The sequence below is a fragment of the Camponotus vicinus genome, unplaced genomic scaffold (assembly GCF_025532165.1).
Source record: "Camponotus vicinus isolate PSW18456_S1 unplaced genomic scaffold, iyCamVici1.0 SCAF_12, whole genome shotgun sequence".
NCBI classification, from domain to species: Eukaryota; Metazoa; Arthropoda; class Insecta; order Hymenoptera; family Formicidae; genus Camponotus; species Camponotus vicinus.
The window spans coordinates 8,215,700-8,236,850 of record NW_028141948.1 but is presented as its reverse complement, the minus strand read 5'-3'; the positions used below and the strand labels follow the sequence as shown (position 1 = coordinate 8,236,850).

Sequence of the window (21,151 nt, the reverse complement as noted above, 5' to 3'; positions counted from 1 at the left end):
AAACCTCCTTTTTTCTTTTGCTTCCTTCGCTCTTTTCTCGTGGCACTTTAATCCTCGTTGCACTTACACTTATTCACGAAAAGTTCCTCGTTGCACTTGCAATTGTGTTTAGAGAAAGAATTTGATAATATATGAAACGTCTCACATCACTACTTCACTGCTCAAGACCCACTGAGCGAATGATCGTAAGTCAAGAACATTACCGCGGTACTGTTTATATCGCCAGGGTCGACTATGTAAAGAAAGAATTTGATAATATATGAAACGTCACTACTTTATTGCTCAAGGTACTGTGCGAATGATAATAAAGCCGTGTAACGTATTAACAATAGCGCGATACTGTTTATCAAAGTTGAACATGGTGTTATTGATAATTCTCTCGTGCCGAAATATTCTCTGTAATATAAAATATTCGCGCGCGGAATATTAAATTATAGAAGTATTTTAATTTATTGATTTAAATTGATTATTTTTTAACAATTTATCATGGAGCCTTTCGTTATGCTATTTATTTGCATCTATAATTCGATTGTTTTACTTTGTATTCTCTCATAATCCAAATTATTTTTAGATTTTCAAGTAGAACGATAAAGTAACACGGATGAAATATATTTGTGACTCTAGGTATTGAAATAATAATTATTGTCCGTAAAGATCGCAACGATCGAAGCAATTATTTAACATTTTGGACTCCTATCATTTAATCGATTCTCGATTAAATTGTACATTGTTTAATTAACAAGGATTGTTAAAATTTAAGGTATTGGTCGAAATATAATTAATTCTAATATTGTTAATGAAATATAATAAGCATCAATGATCGAAAGTTCATAACATAATTAAGTCTCTTATCCCCTTTTATGTATATATTTATGAAAATTTGTCGTTGAATTTCCGAGAACACCCTGTATATAGTATATATGCATAAAATACAAATCTCGTAAAATTAAAAATTAAAATAATGAAAAATCGTGATATAACTATTGTTTAATTAATAATTAATTTATACATGCTTTTTTTAGAAAAATTTAATCAAAGGATACTTGTTAATTATAATAATTATAGCGAATTATGTTGCAATATTAGTCATGATCGGGTTGGAAAAAGAATTCGATAATATACGAAGCATTTCGCACACCACTACTTTATTATTCGAGTGTCACGGAAGTGCGAATGATGACAAGGCCGTGACATGTATACAATAGCGCGCTTGCTATACGTCGCCAAGGCCAAACGTTATATTATTGATAATTCTCTGCCGAAATATTTTACGTACGATATATACACGCGGAATTTTAAATTATAAAGGTATATTTTATTTTAAATTAATTATTAAACGATTGATGTATCACGGAACCTTTTGTTATGCTAATGATTTGAATTTATTCGATTGTTTTACCGCGCTTTTCCGAAGTCAAATTCTATAATATAATATAATATTTAGTTTTGCATTTTAAAAGACTGATTTAGAGCGAGCTAAATAAATAAATAAATAAATAAATAAATAAAAATGATATGTTGTGAGAGAAGAAAAAGAAGACACATAAATAAGTAAATAAATAATAGCGTGAAAAGAGAGAACATACTAATATTTTTATATAATAAATTATTATTAATTAAATTATTTACATTCTATTTATATTATTTATATTATTAGAGAGAAGACATATACATATGTTACCCTCTGAGAACATCGTATGTAACCCTCTGAGAACTCTGTTATTTCATCACAGTTACTTTCAAGGTCAATTTTAAGATTGACTAAGAGGCACTTTTAGAAAAAACGTTTGATACAAAAATTTCTTATTTTTTCACGTACAATTCGAATCTGTAATAAAAAGTACCATGTTTTTCAAAAAAAATTCAACTTCCGATCCAGATGGCGTATTTCCGATCGGAATCAAAAGTTGAAAATATCACCATTTGATAGAGCGTACCCGATTTACTTAAAAATTGTTCGCAATTTTTCATAAAAACCACTTATTTTCATTTTAAAAGGGGTGTACGGGTGGTCTGGGACACCTTATATATATATATATATATATATATATATATATATATATATATATATATGGTGTGTATATATATATATATATATATATATATATATAAAAATTAATATACATAATATATACATTATATATATATATATATATATATATATATATATATATATATATATATATATATATAAATTAATATACATTATATATATATATATATATATATATATATATATATATATATAAATTAATATACATAATATAAATACATAATCTATAAATTATGATTCCGAGAACAATAATGTTCGAAAGAAATTTGTTATATATAATGTTAATAATATATCACAATATTTAGAACTCTAATCAGTGTTTGTGTCAAAAATTTTTGCAATAAATTATATAATATAAACGTTTTGATTAGTACATTCGACATCATGACGATCTGCCATTATCTTGTTGTATCATCATTTTTAATTTTATCGTTTGATGAAACGTTTTTATTGTTGATATCACTATATTTGTAAAACGTCTATATTATATAATTTATTTTAATTCAAAAATTCTTGACATGACATCTTGTTACCTTGACGTTCTTTTGCAGTGATTGCAATCATATTGGTATTATTTTGTGACATGTATGATTTTGTGCATATATCATTAAAAATGTGTAATAAAAAGGAATAAATGGTGCGTGCTATGTATTGTTCTAGTAATTAGATTACTATAAAGGTAATGCTAAACCAAATGAATGAAAGAAGAACATCATTATTTACGTGAGGGAAATGCTACTTATGCACACCCCGATATTCGTGGACTAGAAAAATATGTGAGGCACAAATGGCTGGATCGGGAATCGAACCCGTCTTTCGCTTCCCGGGCAACTGCTCTAGAGCACTGAGCTATCTAGATCTCACATCTAATGCTGCTTTTTAATACAGTGATATGTGACTCCAGAGAGATGTTAGCATCTCGCTCGATGGATGCAATGCCGATTGCCACGGAGGACCCCTGAAAGGTCGTTTGCTGACCAAATAAGTATCGGTGGAGGTATTTGCGTGCACTGCATGCTGACTTCCGACTAGCCCTCCATAAGAAACAGCACCGACAAGCACAAGAGTGAATACTCGATGTTCTAAATGTTCGATTATATATTCAATTATAGAGTTATAATAAAATTTATGTAAAAGAAAGATAAACATATCATACGTGAAATATGAATCATATTATATACATATATAAATATATATTATATACATATATATAGGGTGGTTGTCCGACCAAATATCTCGCAACTGATCGAAGTTACAAAAAAGTTTAATAAAAGAAATTTGCACGACTCTGAGTCAGCTACAAAGTGCATGTAAAAAATTTTTTTTTTACTCGTAACCTTTTCGAGTTATGAAGATCAACATGGTTTTTTTTAATGAATATCTATAATTTTTTTGCACATTTACATAGTAGAGGTCATTTGCAATCAAAATCGTATCAAATAAAAAATTGCTACTACGCATCGTTTACGAGATAATCGACATCTTTAGTATGTAAGTATTAAACTGGATTGTAAGCATTTTTGAATTTGGATTGTATTCGAAAAGGTGGGAAAAACTGAAACAATTTTTTTATGAAACATTAACACGTGCTGTAGTCAACTTTTTAAACGATAGATTCCCTAATTGTTGGATAGGTACTAATGGCCCTATACGATGGCTACTGAGGTCTGCGGACTTGACATCTTGCGATTCTTTCCTTCGGGGTTATATTAAAGACATTGTTCATGCAATTGTTCCTGAAAATAAAGAAGATTTACGACATAAGATCTCTAAAGCTGAGATCTTAAAGGCATTACAACAGAAGTGCTGCAATCAACAATGAGAAACGTTATATTCAAGACAGAATAAAAATATATATGCTGATATTTCTTTATATTCTATAATTTGAAAAAATAATTAATTAATAATGAGTTAATTTCTTTAGCTTTATAATTTTTATTTTTATAATTTCAAAACGTTACACTATTTATGCGAATACGAAAATGAATATAAATGTCATTGAACTACTACTTTATATAATAGATCCTTCGTTAATAGAAAATAAGAACTTTTAGTAAGAAAATATGTAAATCGATGAATATTGAGGCAATAAATAAGAAAATGGATTTGTAGACAAAAGGTCGAATTTTGATAATAAAAATTATAAAATAGTATTTCAAAAAATAACATACATGTGAAGAGCAAGGAATAAAATATATGAAGATCAAAAATACTTAATTAAAATATGAAATTGAAAAGTTACACATTTGATGATACAATTGATTAATCTAAATTCTTCGTCACAATGTGGTGTAATATCTCAGGATGATGATTCTATAATATATCGAAAAATATGCATTCGAAACAATTAAAGTCTAAAATTCATTTAAAAAATATTGAAATGTATCTACTCTATAAATATATATTAAAAACTGAAATCAACAAAAAAACTTAAATCAAAGTTATAATTGTCGTTAATATAAAAACTGCAATGAATTTTTGAATCACAATTAAACTTAAAAAACTTCTTATAAAAATTTAGGAAATACAAAATATTTGTATTATATAAGAACACAAAAAATAATTACAGTGTAAAAGTTTTCGTAGGTAGTGCTCGTATTTCTTTTAAAAGAGAATAAAGAAATTCTTTTTTGGCTCCCTTTTTTATTTAAAATATGACTCAGTTTTGATAACTTTCCAATTCTTATTTGGTATATATCCTATTTATGATTTATCTTTTTAACTTTCGCAATTAACATGGCGAATCCGTTCGATTTCGAAAAATATATTTTTCAATGAATTATTTAAGAATACTATTCATTTAAAAAAGAATAAAAAATATATCTTTGATTCTCACTACTTCGATAAACGTTGCAATTCTTCTTGTATCTGTTCTAATGTCTTGCCTTTGGTTTCAGGTACATAAAAGAATATGAATAAAGCGCCAGCGAAACTGCAACCAGTGAATATGCAGAACGGTACATGTGTGCCAGCAATATCGGCAATGATCAAATATGATGTTGTCACGACAAAAGCCGCCAAATATGTTGCTATTAAAACAATCGTGCTACCAAGTGCCTTCACATTTATAGGAAATATTTCGCTGAGCAAAGTGATCGGTAGCGAAGCCAGGCCCAAGGAATACATGATTATGTATGTGATGACACCTGTAGCGGGCAACCAAGTAATATCTTCGGTGTTTATATGATTGTATTGCAGATTGAAATACGTCGCAACCATAGTGGTCGAGCATGCTGCACCAATGCAGGAAATTATCAGCAGTGATTTTCTACCACTGTAATCAGTGATGAACATACAGATGATCGTAAATATCACTTGTACGACGCCAAATATCATAGTCAAGTATTTGCTCTCCAGATTAACATTCATCTGATCGAAGATTATTTGAGCGAACTGTAGCATTGCTTGATGGCCGCTCATTTGCTGAGTTATGCACACGCACAATACTGTTATTAGAGCTCTGTAAAATCAAGTTTATTGAACGTGGCAATAATCTCTGTTGTTCTGTATCATCGTAACCATTTCAAATTACTATGAGGTCAAAAATCAATCGAATAGAAAATATTTAAGAAAATGATTATACAAAAATATAATTATTTTACATAGAGAAAAGAATGGATTTCTACAAAATTACATTACTTGCGAAATTAATTGTAATAGAAAAATATTTTTGAAAATTTTTATTTTTTTCGATTCATTAATGCTCAAGTGTGAAAATAAATGGAAATTTGACATCTCACCTGCGATTTTTTGGCACGCATAAAAGTTCTCGAAAACCAGTTTGATCATCTAAATTGGCTTTCACAAACTGTTCGATTTCATATGCCTCATTGTAAACGTCCTCTTTGCCTCTCAATTGAACGAGAGAATTTATGGCTTCCTGTTTGGCGTTACGATGCATCAAATAGTATGGAGACTCCGGTAGCCAGATGAAAACAAGCATAAATAGACACGGCGCAACCAAAGACACGAAGGTGAGATTTTGTATCGATAAAAATGGGCCTATCACAAACTCCACTAACATGCCGATGTTCATAGCGACTATTGACATGGATGTTAAATTACCGCGGATGTGTGCTGGTGAAATTTCGCCCAAATACATCGGCATGGCTGTCAAAGCGATGCCTATAGCCAAACCGGATATAAACCTTGATACATACAGCTCCTATAAAGCAAAGAAAAAGAAATAGGAACTTAAAGAGATTGTTCGCGCTAAATTGATTACACATAAGCGGGATAAGATGCTGAGATAATGCATCAATTACAATCATTTAAATAAAATATCCATAATATTGTATCTATACATACATACAGGGTGTCCCGAAACTAGCGCTTGATATTTTAAAGGTAGATTCTCTGGCCAATTTAAAGTGATTTTTCCTCAGCGAAAATGTCGAGAGAGATCATTATTTTTTGCATATTCCTAATTTTTGTCAACATGTATCTTTCTAACTAAGCCTTAAATTAAAATTCTATTAAAGTAAATTCTACCTAAAATTAACTAAAGAATGTGACTTTATTAATATTTTATTCCCATAAGCCTTAGTTTGCGAAAAACCCTTTATTTTCTATCGTTTATAACTCGAAAACTATTAGTGCCGCGACATTTTCGCTGAGGAAAAATCGTTTTTAAATTGGCCAGAGAATCTGCTATTAAAATATCAAGCGTTAGTTTCGGCACACCCTGTATATATACTATATATATATATATATATATATATATATATATATATATATATATATACACAGGGTGTCCCATTTTAACATGGACAGTAAAATATCTCAAAAACTAAGCCCAGCAAACAAAAATGTTTCAGACAAAAGTTGTATGGTTTCGAGGGGGCCATAAGATGGTACCATTGGTTTGACCTTGAAGAGTTATTTGAAGGTCACATGAAGTTCACCTTCAATTTCTTAAATGGAACCTACTATTTGCCATTGCATATTCTTGTAGCTTATCTCGAGAGCTTTCCAAAACACTTAAATTAAGTACCTTTTCGTAAAGTACTTTTTGAGTTATGAGGCTTGAAATAATTTCTTAATTTTACATAAACCGTAAAATATCTTGTAAAATATTCATTTTTCGATTATCTTACCTTAATACTTTTACGTACAAAATAATGAGAGGAATCAATTGGTGTAAAGAAAACATATAGTTGTTTTGAAGAAAAAATATGTAATTTGCAATTAACAATTCCATATTTTTTCTTAAAAACAACTATGTGTTTTCTTTACACCAATTGATTACTCTCATTATTTTGTACATAAAAGTATTAAGGTAAGGTAATCGAAAAATGGATATTTTACTAGATATTTTATGGTTTATGTAAAATTAAGAAATTATTTCAAGCCTTATAACTCGAAAAGTACTCAATGAAGAAATACTTTATTATAGTGTTTTGGAAAGCTCTCGAGGCAAGCTATAAGAATATGCAAAAGTATATAGGGTGTCCCATTTAAAAAGTTGGAGGTGACCTTCACGTGACCTTCAAACAACTTTTCAAGGTAAAACCAATGACACCATCTTATGGCCCCCTTAGAACCATACAACTTTTGTTTAAAACATTCTCACCGAAACCGCCATGGGTTTGAGTTACTTCGATGTCTCAAGTTAATTGGGATACCCTGCATATAAGCATATTATATAAAAATATATAAAGAATAAGTATATATACATATACATATTATATGTATACTTTATTATATTATATATATTTATATATACTTTGTAAAATAGATATTTATTACTTACCTTACTGGCTTTTATTTGCCAATTTTTAATGAATATTTAATAATTTATTATTTAACTTGCACTTTATTACTTGTCACTACTGAAAATGCGGTTAATGACACATGTCATTAATATCGCAAAGCATCGCTAGCGTAATCTTCTATCGAGAGTAGGAAACGTACGTTTTCTGTTTCTATGTGTTGTGTACATACATGTGCGTTAATGACGATAATAAAGACGTTTCTTAATTGAAAATTTTCAGATTTCGATTTACGTTATGATATTTCCGTTTATAGATCATGTAGCACAAAAAGATACTTTCTTTATATAATTCAAACTCGCTCTATCGATTAAACCTAGTAAAAATTCGATCCGTTCAGCCGTTATTGAAATCCGGTAATCTGAGTTACTCTCAACTCTCAACTGTCCGACTCGCGTATAGATACACGGAGTGCTTCGCTAATGCTTCGCATGAACTTGGCGCGAAACACTACCGTCCCAGGTAGAACATGAAACTCATAATGGCATCATTATGACGTCATCATGATTTTATTTATCACTTAAAAGTTACGTAAACAAAAATGATTAAAAAATGAGTTAAAGATGACAAAAAGAATCATAAATTTTTAAGTTCAATAATCGCATTATATAATTTTAAAAAGATTATGTTGCTTAAATATAATTAAAATATACATGAATAATTAAATAAACAAGTAATTGCGTAAAACATACTTATTTATATACATATAAATAAGTCACCAAAACATTGCCAAAAGTATATCAAATGAGATCATTATGATTTTTCTATGACTTAAAAATGACTTTTAGGTGACGTCATAATGATGTCATTATGAGTTTCATGTTCTACCTGGGGTGTCTCTTGAGTGTGTGTTATATTCAAACAATTTCAAGAAAAGCAAGTGTCATTACATTGAGATAAACATGCAGTAAGTTTGCCTAGAAAATGCACATTCTTGTGGCATTGATATGCCACAAGGATGTGCATTTTCTAGGCAAACTATGCATTCATACACACTGTCTCAAAGTGAATCAGTATACAGGGTGATTCTGAACAAACGTTTGTCTTTAAAATATCAAATTCTTGAATAAATTCTAAAACGATTTTTCCTCTTGCAAAATTTTGCCCGGAGCTTAGTTTTTAAACTATAAAGGAAAATAGTTAACTATTTACGGAACGAATACAGGAGGTAGGCAAGGACTGCGCGATATAGGCGATTACGTGGGGCACTCGCTGCGATCAGCTAATTGCTATACGCGATGACTGTAACTATTAGTGTGTGTGTGTGTGTGTGTGTGAGCGCGCGCGCGCGTGTGCGTACACATTCTCACGTTTGTTCAGAATCACCCTGTATATTATCAGTGACTAACAGTAATAAATAGAATCATTGATACAGCAGTTATTAAATTAATAATATTTCACTGAAAGAATTAGTAATTTTGACTGTTTTAATCAGTAATATTAAATTACAATTTATCTATCTCGTATAAAATTAAACATTTTATTTATATTTACGTGCATTGAACATGCATCTTATTAAATAAATGAGGATTTATTTTATTTAAATAGAGAATGAATGGATCATTTTCGTTTATTGGCCGGATATTTACTTGTCCGACTGATAAAATAGATTAATATCTAAAGTTTCTCTATTGAAATTGTATCAGAAATTAAATCGAAATTATACTTTTAATTTTATCTGTCGCCTTTTGCAAGCTTTATATAATTCTTATGACGAAATTTTAAGTACGAAAAAAAAAGCGGTAAATGAATGATCTAGCGATTACTGATTTTACAGTGAAATTTTACATCCACTGACTATAATTAGTGAGATATAAGGTAAAGTAACAAAAAAATCGTTTCTACTGATCAATGAAATACTGATTCTTGTTAGTGATTCTTAGTGATCGTATTCATATATTTGTAAATATAAATTAATATGGTTTTCGTAATAATTATATATATATATATATATATATATATATATATATATATATATATATACAGGCTTTTCGAAAAGTCCGGAAACGGTCGAATATGTAAAAAATAAAGCATTTTAGGGAAAAATGTTTCAAATAAAAGTTGTTTGGTTTAAAGAGAGCTATAAAATGATGGCAATGGTTTGACCTTGAAGTCGCTGGAAGGTCAAATGAAGGTCACGTTGAATTTTTCAAATGGAACACCCTATATATTTTTGCACATTCTTGTAGCTCATCTCGGGAGCTTTCCAAAACACTATAATTAAGTTAGTTTTCATTAAGTACTTTCCGAGTTATGAGGCTTGAAATAATTTCTTAACTTTACATAATCCGTAAAATATCTTGTAAAATATTCATTTTTCGATTATTTTACTTTAATACTTTTACGTACAAAATAATGAGAGGAATCAATTGGTGTAAAGAAAACACATAATTGTTTCGAAAAAAAAATGTAATTTGCAATTAACAATTACATTTTTTTTCGAAACAATTATGTGTTTTCTTTACACCAATTGATTCCTCTCATTATTTTGTACGTAAAAGTATTAAGGTAAGATAATCGAAAAATAAATATTTTACAAGATATTTTACGTTTATGTAAAATTAAGAAATTATTTCAAGCCTCATAACTCAAAAAGTACTTAACGAAAAGGAACTTAATTATAGTGTTTTGGAAAGCTCTCGAGATAGGCTACAAGAATATGCAATAACAAATAGTAGGTTCCATTTAAGAAATTGAAGGTGACCTTCATGTGACCTTCAAATAACTCTTTAAGGTCAAACCAATGATATCATCTTATGGCCCCCTCGAAACCATAAAACTTTTGTCTGAAACATTTTTCTCTAAAATGCTTTGTTTCCGAAATAATTGCGTGCGTTAATTAAAATGGCTCACCCTGTATATATGTATGCATGTGTGCATGTATGTATGTATGTATGTATGTATATGTATGTATATATGTACATATAATTTGAAATTAATTTGAAATTAATTAAAAATTAGTTTTTAAAATTTAAATTTTATTTTGTCTATAGAAATGTGAAAAATATATTTCCTTAACTATGGTTTTAAAAACGTTTCTACAGAAGCGTTTCTTATTAATGCTTTACGGTTAAAAAACATTGGATACGTTTAAGAAACGTATATAAAACAAACGCGTGCAACCTGGACTATTTCTGCTTTAAAACAAATAGATTTCGATTAGTTTCTATCTTTGCGGAGCCCCCCCCCCTCCCGTAGGGGTGGTGAAACCCATTGTATCTACGCATGCATTTTGCAAGATAAAAGGAAGTTCATTCTACATCTAATCTCCAGTTGAGAATGCAGTTTATGCAGATTTATCCAAAATAAGATCACGGAAACATTGAACATATTTTATAAATAACTTTTGTAATAAACAATGAGCAGCGGCTAAAACTTTTTGCAAATTAATCAGGGACATGTCCTTGATAACATATGTCAAGGTCATCGAAATAGGCGAATATGCAGTTTTACCCATACATTAATTAACATATATTATATATTATTCGAAGATGTTGATAATATATAAAGGCAGATTTTATATTTAATATAATTTAATTATATCAAGATTATTTGACATATTTTTAACTGCATTTATTATTACAATCTTAATAGAAGCAATAGGAGTTATATCGTACATAATTAAAATTTAACATATGTGAAAAGTATATTTTGTTATTTTATTTGATATTATAAATTAAAACTGATATTATCGATTTAAACATTATATCATTAATGTTCGAGACAGAATTAAAATACATATGTTGATGTCTCTTTATATTCTATAATTTGAAAAAATAATTAATTAATAATGAATTAATTTTTTTAGTTTTTTAATATTTATTTTAATAATTTCAAAACGTTACACTATTTATGGGAATACTAAAATGAATATAAATGTCATTGAACTACTACTTCATATAATAGATCCTTCGTTAATAGAAAATAAGAACTTTTAGTGAGAAAATATGTAAATCGATGAATATTGAGGCAATAAATAAGAAAATGGATTTATAGACAAAAGGTCGAATTTTGATAATAAAAATTTTAAAATAGTATTTTAAAAAATAACATACATGTGAAGAGCAAGGAATAAAATATATGAAGATCAAAAATACTTAATTAAAATATGAAATTGAAAAGTTACACATTTAATGATACAATTGATTAATCTAAATTCTTCTTCACAATGTGGTGTAATATCACAGAATGACGATTCTATAATATATCGAAAAGTATGCATTCGAAACAATTAAAATCTAAAATTCATTTGAAAAATATTGAAATGTACCTACTCTACAAATATATATTAAAAACTGAAATCAACAAAAAAACTTAAATCAAAGTTATAATTATCGTTAATATAAAAACTGCAATGAATTTTTGAATCTCAATTAAATCTAAAAAACTGTAAAGCTTCTTATAAAAATTTAGGAAATACAAAATATTTTTATTATATAAGAACACAAAAAATAATTACACTGTAAAAGTTTTCGTAGGTAGTGCTCGTATTTCTTTTGAAAGAGAATAAAGAAATTCTTTTTTGGCTCCCTTTTTTATTTAAAATATGACTCAGTTTTGATAACTTTCCAATTCTTATTTGGTATATATCCTATTTATGATTTATCTTTTTAACTTTCGCAATTAACATGGCGAATCCGTTCGATTTCGAAAAATATATTTTTCAATGAATTATTTAAGAATACTATTCATTGAAAAAAGAATAAAAAATATATATCTTTGATTCTCACTACTTCGATAAACGTTGCAATTCTTCTTGTATCTGTTCAAATGTCTTGCCTTTAGTTTCAGGTACATAAAAGAATATGAATAAAGCGCCAGCGAAACTGCAAGCAGTAAATATCCAGAACGGTACATGTGTGCCAGCAACATCAGCAATGATCAAATATGATGTTGTCACGACAAAAGCCGCCAAATTTGTTGCTATTAAAACAATCGTGCTACCAAGTGCCTTCACATTTATAGGAAATATTTCGCTGAGCAAAGTGATCGGTAGCGAAGCCAGGCCCAAGGAATACATGATTATGTATGTGATGACACCTGTAGCGGGCAACCAAGTAATATCTTCGGTGTTTATATGATTGTATTGCAGATTGAAATACGTCGCAACCATAGTGGTCGAGCATGCTGCACCAATGCAGGAGATTATCAGCAGTGATTTTCTACCACTGTAATCAGTGATGAACATACAGATGATCGTAAATATCACTTGTACGACGCCAAATATCATAGTCAAGTATTTGCTCTCCAGATTAACATTCATCTGGTCGAAGATTATTTGAGCGAACTGTAGCATTGCTTGATGGCCGCTCATTTGCTGAGTTATGCACACGCACAATACTGTTATTAGAGCTCTGTAAAATCAAGTTTATTGATCAAACGTGGCAATAATCTCTGTTATTCTGTATCATCGTAACCATTTCAAATTACTATGAGGTCAAAAGTCAATCGAATAGAAAATATTTAAGAAAATGATTATACAAAAATATAATTATTTTAGATAGAGAAAAGAATGGATTTGTACAAAATTACATTAAATTAGTAATAAAATTAGTAGTAAAATTAGTAGTAAAATTACATTACTTGCGAAATAAATTGTAATAGAAAAATATTTTTGAAAATTTTTATTTTTTTCGATTCATTAATGCTCAAGTGTGACAATAAATGGAAATTTGACATCTCACCTGCGATTTCTTGGCACGTATAAAAGTTCTCGAAAACCAGTTTGACCATCTAAATTAGCTTTCACGAACTGTTCGATTTCATATGCCTCATTGTAAACGTCCTCTTTGCCTCTCAATTGAACGAGAGAATTTATGGCTTCCTGTTTGGCGTTACGATGCATCAAATAGTATGGAGACTCCGGTAGCCAGATGAAAACAAGCATAAATAGACACGGCGCAACCAAAGACACGAAGGTGAGATTTTGTATCGATAAAAATGGGCCTATCACAAACTCCACTAACATGCCGATGTTCATAGCGACTATTGACATGGATGTTAAATTACCGCGGATGTGTGCTGGTGAAATTTCGCCCAAATACATCGGCATGGCTGTCAAAGCGATGCCTGTAGCCAAACCGGATATAAACCTTGATATATACAGCTCCTATAAAGCAAAAAAAAATGAAATAGGAACTTAAAGAGATTGTTCGCGCTAAATTGATTACACATAAGCGGGATAAGATGCTTAGATAATGCATCAATTTACAATCATTTAAATAAAATATCCATAATATTGTATCTATACATACATACAGGGTGTCCCGAAACTAGCGCTTGATATTTTAAAGGTAGATTCTCTGGCCAATTTAAAAGTGATTTTTCCTCAGCGAAAATGTCGAGAGAGATCATTATTTTTTGCATATTCCTAATTTTTGTCATCATGTATCATTCTAACTAAGCCTTAAATTAAAATTCTATTAAAGTAAACTCTATCTAAAATTAACTATAGAATGTGACTTTATTAATATCTTATTCCCATAAGCCTTAGTTTGCGAAAAACCCTTTATTTTTTATCGTTTATAACTCGAAAACTATTAGTGCGCGACATTTTCGCTGAGGAAAAATCGTTTTTAAATTGGCCAGAGAATCTGCTTTTAAAATATCAAGCGTTAGTTTCGGGACACCCTGTATATATACTATATATACATTCATATATATATACTAGGTGCGCAACTAAGTTTCCGGGTTTTTTTGATCAATGAAAAATGGAAAATTTCAAGAGAAATACAAAAAATGGTTTATTCAAAGTATCGTCCCTCGCTAGCTACACATTTTTGCCATCTGTCTGGCAATACATGAATACCGCGACGATAAAACGACGCGTCTTTGGACCGAAACCATTCATCCAACCAATTTTGCACTTGTTCGAAATTGGCCAAGTGTAGCCCAGCCAAGCCATGCGCCATCGACCGGAACAAGTGATAATCGGAAGGGGCCTGGTCTGGCGAATACGGCGGGTGCGGTAGCAGATCCCATTTCAGCGTTTTGATGGTGTCCTGGACGATGGAAGTGCGATGGCACGGAGCGTTGTCGTGCTGCAATATCACTCGTTCGTGTCTCGTGTCCCATTCTGGCCGTTTTTCGAGCAATGCGTGGTTCAAATTGATCAGTTGTTGTCGGTAGCGATGCCCATTGACAGTTTCGCCCGGTTTCAGCAGCTCATAGTACACGATTCCTTTCTGGTCCCACCAAACGCAGAGCATTGTCTTCTTTCCGAAGCGATTTGGCCGTGCCGTCGATGTTGATGCTTCGCCAGGTGAAAGCCACGATTTTTTGCGTTTGGGATTCTCGAAATATATCCACTTCGCATCGCCAGTAACAATTCGATGCAGGAAACTCTTTCTTTCATGCCGCAAAAGCAAAATTTCGGAAGTGACTCTTCGATTTTCCATCTGTCTCTCAGTCAACTCATGCGGCACCCATTTTCCTTCTTTTTGAATTTTTCCCATGTTTTTGGTCTTCCGGAACGCTCCTTGTCCTCAGTGTCGAAATCGCCACTTCTGAAGCGTTTAAACCAATCTTCACAGGTAGTTTTCGATGGTGCATGTTCGCCGTAGGCCTCCTCAAGCAAACGACGTGCTTCAGCTGCATTTTTTTCAAGTTAAAACAGAAAAGCAAAGTTTCCCGCAAATGCTGTTTATTTGGCACAAAACTCGACATCTTCGTTGTTAGAAAAAATATTTTTGCGTTGCGATATGTGTTGGTATTACGACTGGTTATTGTTAACAGATGTCCAAGCTATAAAAAAACACAACTTCAGACATGTATGTCGACTACATGTGTCGTTAGCGCCACCCATGTGTGAAACCCGGAAACTTAGTTGCGCACCTAGTATATATATATATATATATATATATATATATATATATATATATATATATATATACAGGGTATCCTATTTTAACTTGGACAGTAAAATATCTCAAAAACTAAGCCCAGCAAACAAAAATGTTTCAGACAAAAGTTGTATGGTTTCGAGGGGGCCATAAGACGGTACCATTTGTTTGACCTTGAAGAGTTATTTGAAGGTCACATGAAGGTCACCTTCAATTTCTTAAATGGAACCTACTATTTGCCATTGCATATTCTTGTAGCTTATCTCGAGAGCTTTCCAAAACACTTAAATTAAGTACCATTTCGTAAAGTACTTTTTGAGTTATGAGGCTTGAAATAATTTCTTAATTTTACATAAACCGTAAAATATCTTGTAAAATATTCATTTTTCGATTATCTTACCTTAATACTTTTACGTACAAAATAATGAGAGGAATCAATTGGTGTAAAGAAAACATATAGTTGTTTTGAAGAAAAAATATACATATAATTTGCAATTAACAATTCCATATTTTTTCTTACAAACAACTATGTGTTTTCTTTACACCAATTGATTCCTCTCATTATTTTGTACATAAAAGTATTAAGGTAAGGTAATCGAAAAATGGATATTTTACTAGATATTTTATGGTTTATGTAAAATTAAGAAATTATTTCAAGCCTTATAACTCGAAAAGTACTCAATGAAGAAATACATTATTATAGTGTTTTGGAAAGCTCTCGAGGCAAGCTATAAGAATATGCAAAAGTATATAGGGTGTCCCATTTAAAAAGTTGGAGGTGACCTTCACGTGACCTTCAAACAAGGTTTTCAAGGTAAGACCAATGACACCATCTTATGGCCCCCTTAGAACCATACAACTTTTGTTTAAAACATTCTCACCGAAACCGTCATGGTTTTGAGTTACTTCGATGTCTCAAGTTAATTGGGATACCCTGCATATAAGCAAATTATATAAAAATATATAAAGAATAAGTATATATACATATACATATTATATGTATACTTTATTATATTATATATATTTATATATACTTTGTAAAATAGATATTTATTACTTACCTTGCGCTCCAATTATTATACCTTACTGGCTTTTATTTGCCAATTTTTAATGAATATTTAATAATTTATTATTTAACTTGCACTTCATTACTTGTCACTACTGAAAATGCGGTTAATGACACATGTCATTAATGACACATGTCATTAATATCGCAAAGCATTGCTAGCGTAATCTTCTATCGAGAGTAGGAAACGTACGTTTTCTGTTTCTATGTGTTGTGTACATACATGTGCGTTGATGACGATAATAAAGACGTTTCTTAATTGAAAATTTTCAGATTTCGATTTACGTTATGATATTTCCGTTTATAGATCATGTAGCACAAAAATAAAGATACTTTCTTTATATAATTCAAACTCGCTCTATCGATTAAACCTAGTAAAAATTCGATCCGTTCAGCCGTTATTGAAATCCGGTAATCTGAGTTACTCTCAACTCTCAACTGTCCGACTCGCGTATAGATACACGGAGTGCTTCGCTAATGCTTCGCATGAACTTGGCGCGAAACACTACCGTCCCAGGTAGAACATGAAACTCATAATGGCATCATTATGACGTCATCATGATTTTATTTATCACTTAAAAGTTACGTAAACAAAAATGATTAAAAAATGAGTTAAAGATGACAAAAAGAATCATAAATTTTTAAGTTCAATAATCGCATTATATAATTTTAAAAAGATTATGTTGCTTAAATATAATTAAAATATACATGAATAATTAAATAAACAAGTAATTGCGTAATATACTTATTTATATATATATAAATAAGTCACCAAAACATTGCCAAAAGTATATCAAATGAGATCATTATGATTTTTCTATGACTTAAAAATGACTTTTAGGTGACGTCATAATGATGTCATTATGAGTTTCATGTTCTACCTGGGGTGTCTCTTGAGTGTGTGTTATATTCAAACAATTTCAAGAAAAGCAAGTGTCATTACATTGAGATAAACATGCAGTAAGTTTGCCTAGAAAATGCACATTCTTGTGGCATTGATATGCCACAAGGATGTGCAATTTATAGGCAAACTTAATACAATAAAGACAGAAACTATAATCAAAATTTCGCTAATTAATAATTTTTAATCTCAAGATGTAAATACGATATTTTTTTCTAGGATACTTACTCTCGAAGATGTTGCAAAAGCTATCATCAACCAGCTGATTGTCGAAGGTATGGCAGTAAATAACATGGTATTTTTTCTACCAAAGATATTCACAATGACTGCACAAATAATGGCACCCGCAACTGCGCCTAATGTAAGTAAAGATGTCACCCAAGAGGCTTCTTTCGGAGTCAGATGAAAAGGATATTTTTCATCCTTCCCTTGCATCAATACAGGCAAAGATGGCGACGACCAACCAAAAAATTGGCCAACTGACAGTATGCCTAGATTTCCTTCCAGGTAAAATAACATTTCGAATAAGCTTTGAGAATCTTTTTCTTTTTAACTGACATTAATAATGTTAATTTTACAGAAGAAAATATTCTTCTATGTAAAATTGATTTATATATTATTATTAAATATTTTTCAGTCATATTTTTTTTTATTTTAATATAATTTCGTATGTATCTAAAAACACATCATTTTAAAAAATAGTGTAATTAAAGTTGCAGATAGAGATTTTAAATAAATAAAAGAATTTATATATTCCGTTATGGAAAATATAATAAGCATACATGTAATAATAATAATAACGTAACAAATAATTATTAGAATAACAAACAAAATGCATAAAGTGTATAATAATTAAATATAAGTTTTGTTGTAAAATTATAAAGAATATTTATTAAAAGAACTGGAAAAATATAAATTAAATCAAATATACATGTAATATCATAGTCATATTAACATCAAATCTTATATGGATTTCAAACAAAACAATAGAAACTAATTGTTGCAGAATCACCGAATATTATTGACATTAAAATCTATATAAATATATTTAATTTTACGTTCACGTGGCAATGACAGCTACATATAATACACATCCAGCTTCAAGCATTAGTTATTTAAAAAAGTTTAATAAAAAAGAAATTTAAATTATTGCAAACATTTATGTGCAATTATAAATTTAAAGTAATAATGTGTGAATATGTAAATGTAACCGAAATATTTTTATTTCACCATGTTTATCTCAATGAATGCATATACGTTACGTACCCGCTATGGCAGCAAGATATAGCTTCTTCATCTTTACAATATAATCCCCAGATAGTACATATTCGTTTCACAAATGTTTCTTCGAAACGTTTCACAATCGACTCTTGAAAACGGTTAAAATGTTTACTTGACAAAACGTTAACAGATACGTTTCTTGTGATAAAAAAACGTTTAGAAACGTTTAAAATACGTTTAAAATGCGTTCTTTTTCTTTTATTCGTTTAACGTTTGTTTATTCATAGAATTAATAAAATAATGCATTCATACACACTGTCTCAAAGTGAATCAGTATACAGGGTGATTCTGAACAAACGTTTGTCTTTAAAATATCAAATTCTTGAATAAATTCTAAAACGATTTTTCCTCTTGCAAAATTTTGACCGGAGCTTAGCTTTTAAACTATAAAGGAAAATAGTTAACTATTTACGGAACGAGTACAGGAGGTAGGCAAGGACAGCGCGATATAGGCGATTACGTGGGGCACTCGCTGCGATCAGCTAATTGCTATACGCGATGACTGTAACTATAGTGTGTGTGTGTGTGTGTGTATGTGTGTGTGTGTGCGCGCGCGCGTGTGCGTACACATTCTCACACACACACACTGATTGTTACAGTCATCGCGTATAGCAATCAGCTGATCGCGGCGAGTGCCCCACGTAATCGCCTATATCGCGCTGTCCCTGCCTACCTCTTGTACTCGTTCCGTAAGTAGTTAACTATTTTCCTCTATAGTTTAAAAACTAATCTCCGGGCAAAATTTTGCAAGAGGAAAAATCGTCTTAGAATTCATTCAAGAATTTGATATTTTAAAGACAAACGTTTGTTCAGAATCACCCTGTATATTATCAGTGACTAACAGTAAATAGAGTCATTGATACAGCAGTTATTATAGCACTTTAAATTAATAATATTTCACTGAAAGAATTAGTAATATTGACTGTTTTAATCAGTAATATTAAATTACAATTTATCTATCTCGTATAAAATTAAACATTTTATTTATATTTACGTGCATTGAACATGCATCTTATTAAATAAATGATGATTTATTTTATTTAAATAGAGAATGAATGGATCATTTTCGTTTATTGGCCGGATATTTACTTGTCCGACTGATAAAATCGATTAATATCTAAAGTTTCTCTATTGAAATTGTATCAGAAATTAAATCGAAGTTATACTTTTAATTTTATCTGTCGCCTTTTGCAAGCTTTATATAATTCTTATGACGAAATTTTAAGTACGAAGAAAATAGCGGTAAATGAATGATCTAGCGATTACTGATTTTACAGTGAAATTTTACATCCACTGACTATAATTAGTGAGATATAAGGTAAAGTAACAAAAAAATCGTTTCTACTGATCAATGAAATACTGATTCTTGTTAGTGATTCTTAGTGATCGTATTCATATATTTGTAAGTATAAATTAATATGGTTTTCGGAATAATTATATATACATATATATATATATATATATATATATATATATATATATATATATATATACAGGGTTTTCGAAAAGTCCGGAAACGGTCGAATATGTAAAAAATAAAGCATTTTAGGGAAAAATGTTTCAAATAAAAGTTGTTTGGTTTAAAGAGAGCTATAAAATGATGGCAATGGTTTGACCTTGAATAGTCGCTGGAAGGTCAAATGAAGGTCACGTTGAATTTTTCAAATGGAACACCCTATATATTTTTGCACATTCTTGTGGCTCATCTCGGGAGCTTTCCAAAACACTATAATTAAGTTAGTTTTCATTAAGTACTTTCCAAGTTATGAGGCTTGAAATAATTTCTTAACTTTACATAAACCGTAAAATATCTTGTAAAATATTTATTTTTCGATTATCTTACCTTGATACTTTTACGTACAAAATAATGAGAGGAATCAATTGGTGTAACGAAAACATACAGTTGTTTTTAAGAAAAAATATGGAATTGTTAATTGTAAATTACATATTTTTTCTTAAAAACAACCTTGTTTTTTCTTTACACCAATTGATTTCTCTCATTATTTTGTACATAAAAGTATTATGGTAAGATAATCGAAAAATGAATATTTTACTAGATATTTTATGGTTTATATAAAATTAAGAAATTATTTCAAGCCTCATAACTCGGAAAGTACTTAATGAAAACTAACTTAATTATAGTGTTTTGGAAAGCTCTCGAGATGAGCTACAAGAATATGCAAAAGCATATAGGGTATTCCATTTAAAAAGTTGGATGTGACCTTCACGTGACCTTCA

General features: G+C 30.0%; 2 protein-coding genes across 2 annotated transcripts; both read right to left on the bottom strand.

Moving 5' to 3' along the window:
* Nucleotides 1-4,140: 4,140 nt before the first annotated feature.
* Nucleotides 4,141-8,306, bottom strand: LOC145962912 (facilitated trehalose transporter Tret1-like). The gene is made up of 3 exons (XM_083084399.1): nucleotides 7,806-8,306; nucleotides 5,794-6,218; nucleotides 4,141-5,513 (listed from the first exon to the last, which is right to left on the bottom strand). Exons 2-3 carry the CDS (start codon nucleotides 6,159-6,161, stop codon nucleotides 4,889-4,891), a joined length of 993 nt encoding a protein of 330 aa, XP_082940525.1. The 5' UTR covers nucleotides 6,162-6,218; nucleotides 7,806-8,306; the 3' UTR covers nucleotides 4,141-4,888.
* Nucleotides 8,307-11,940: 3,634 nt separating this feature from the next.
* Nucleotides 11,941-19,235, bottom strand: LOC145962911 (facilitated trehalose transporter Tret1-like). Its single transcript, XM_083084398.1, has 4 exons — nucleotides 18,899-19,235; nucleotides 17,861-18,132; nucleotides 13,509-13,933; nucleotides 11,941-13,178 (listed from the first exon to the last, which is right to left on the bottom strand). Exons 1-4 carry the CDS (start codon nucleotides 18,927-18,929, stop codon nucleotides 12,554-12,556), a joined length of 1,353 nt encoding a protein of 450 aa, XP_082940524.1. The 5' UTR covers nucleotides 18,930-19,235; the 3' UTR covers nucleotides 11,941-12,553.
* Nucleotides 19,236-21,151: the final 1,916 nt, after the last annotated feature.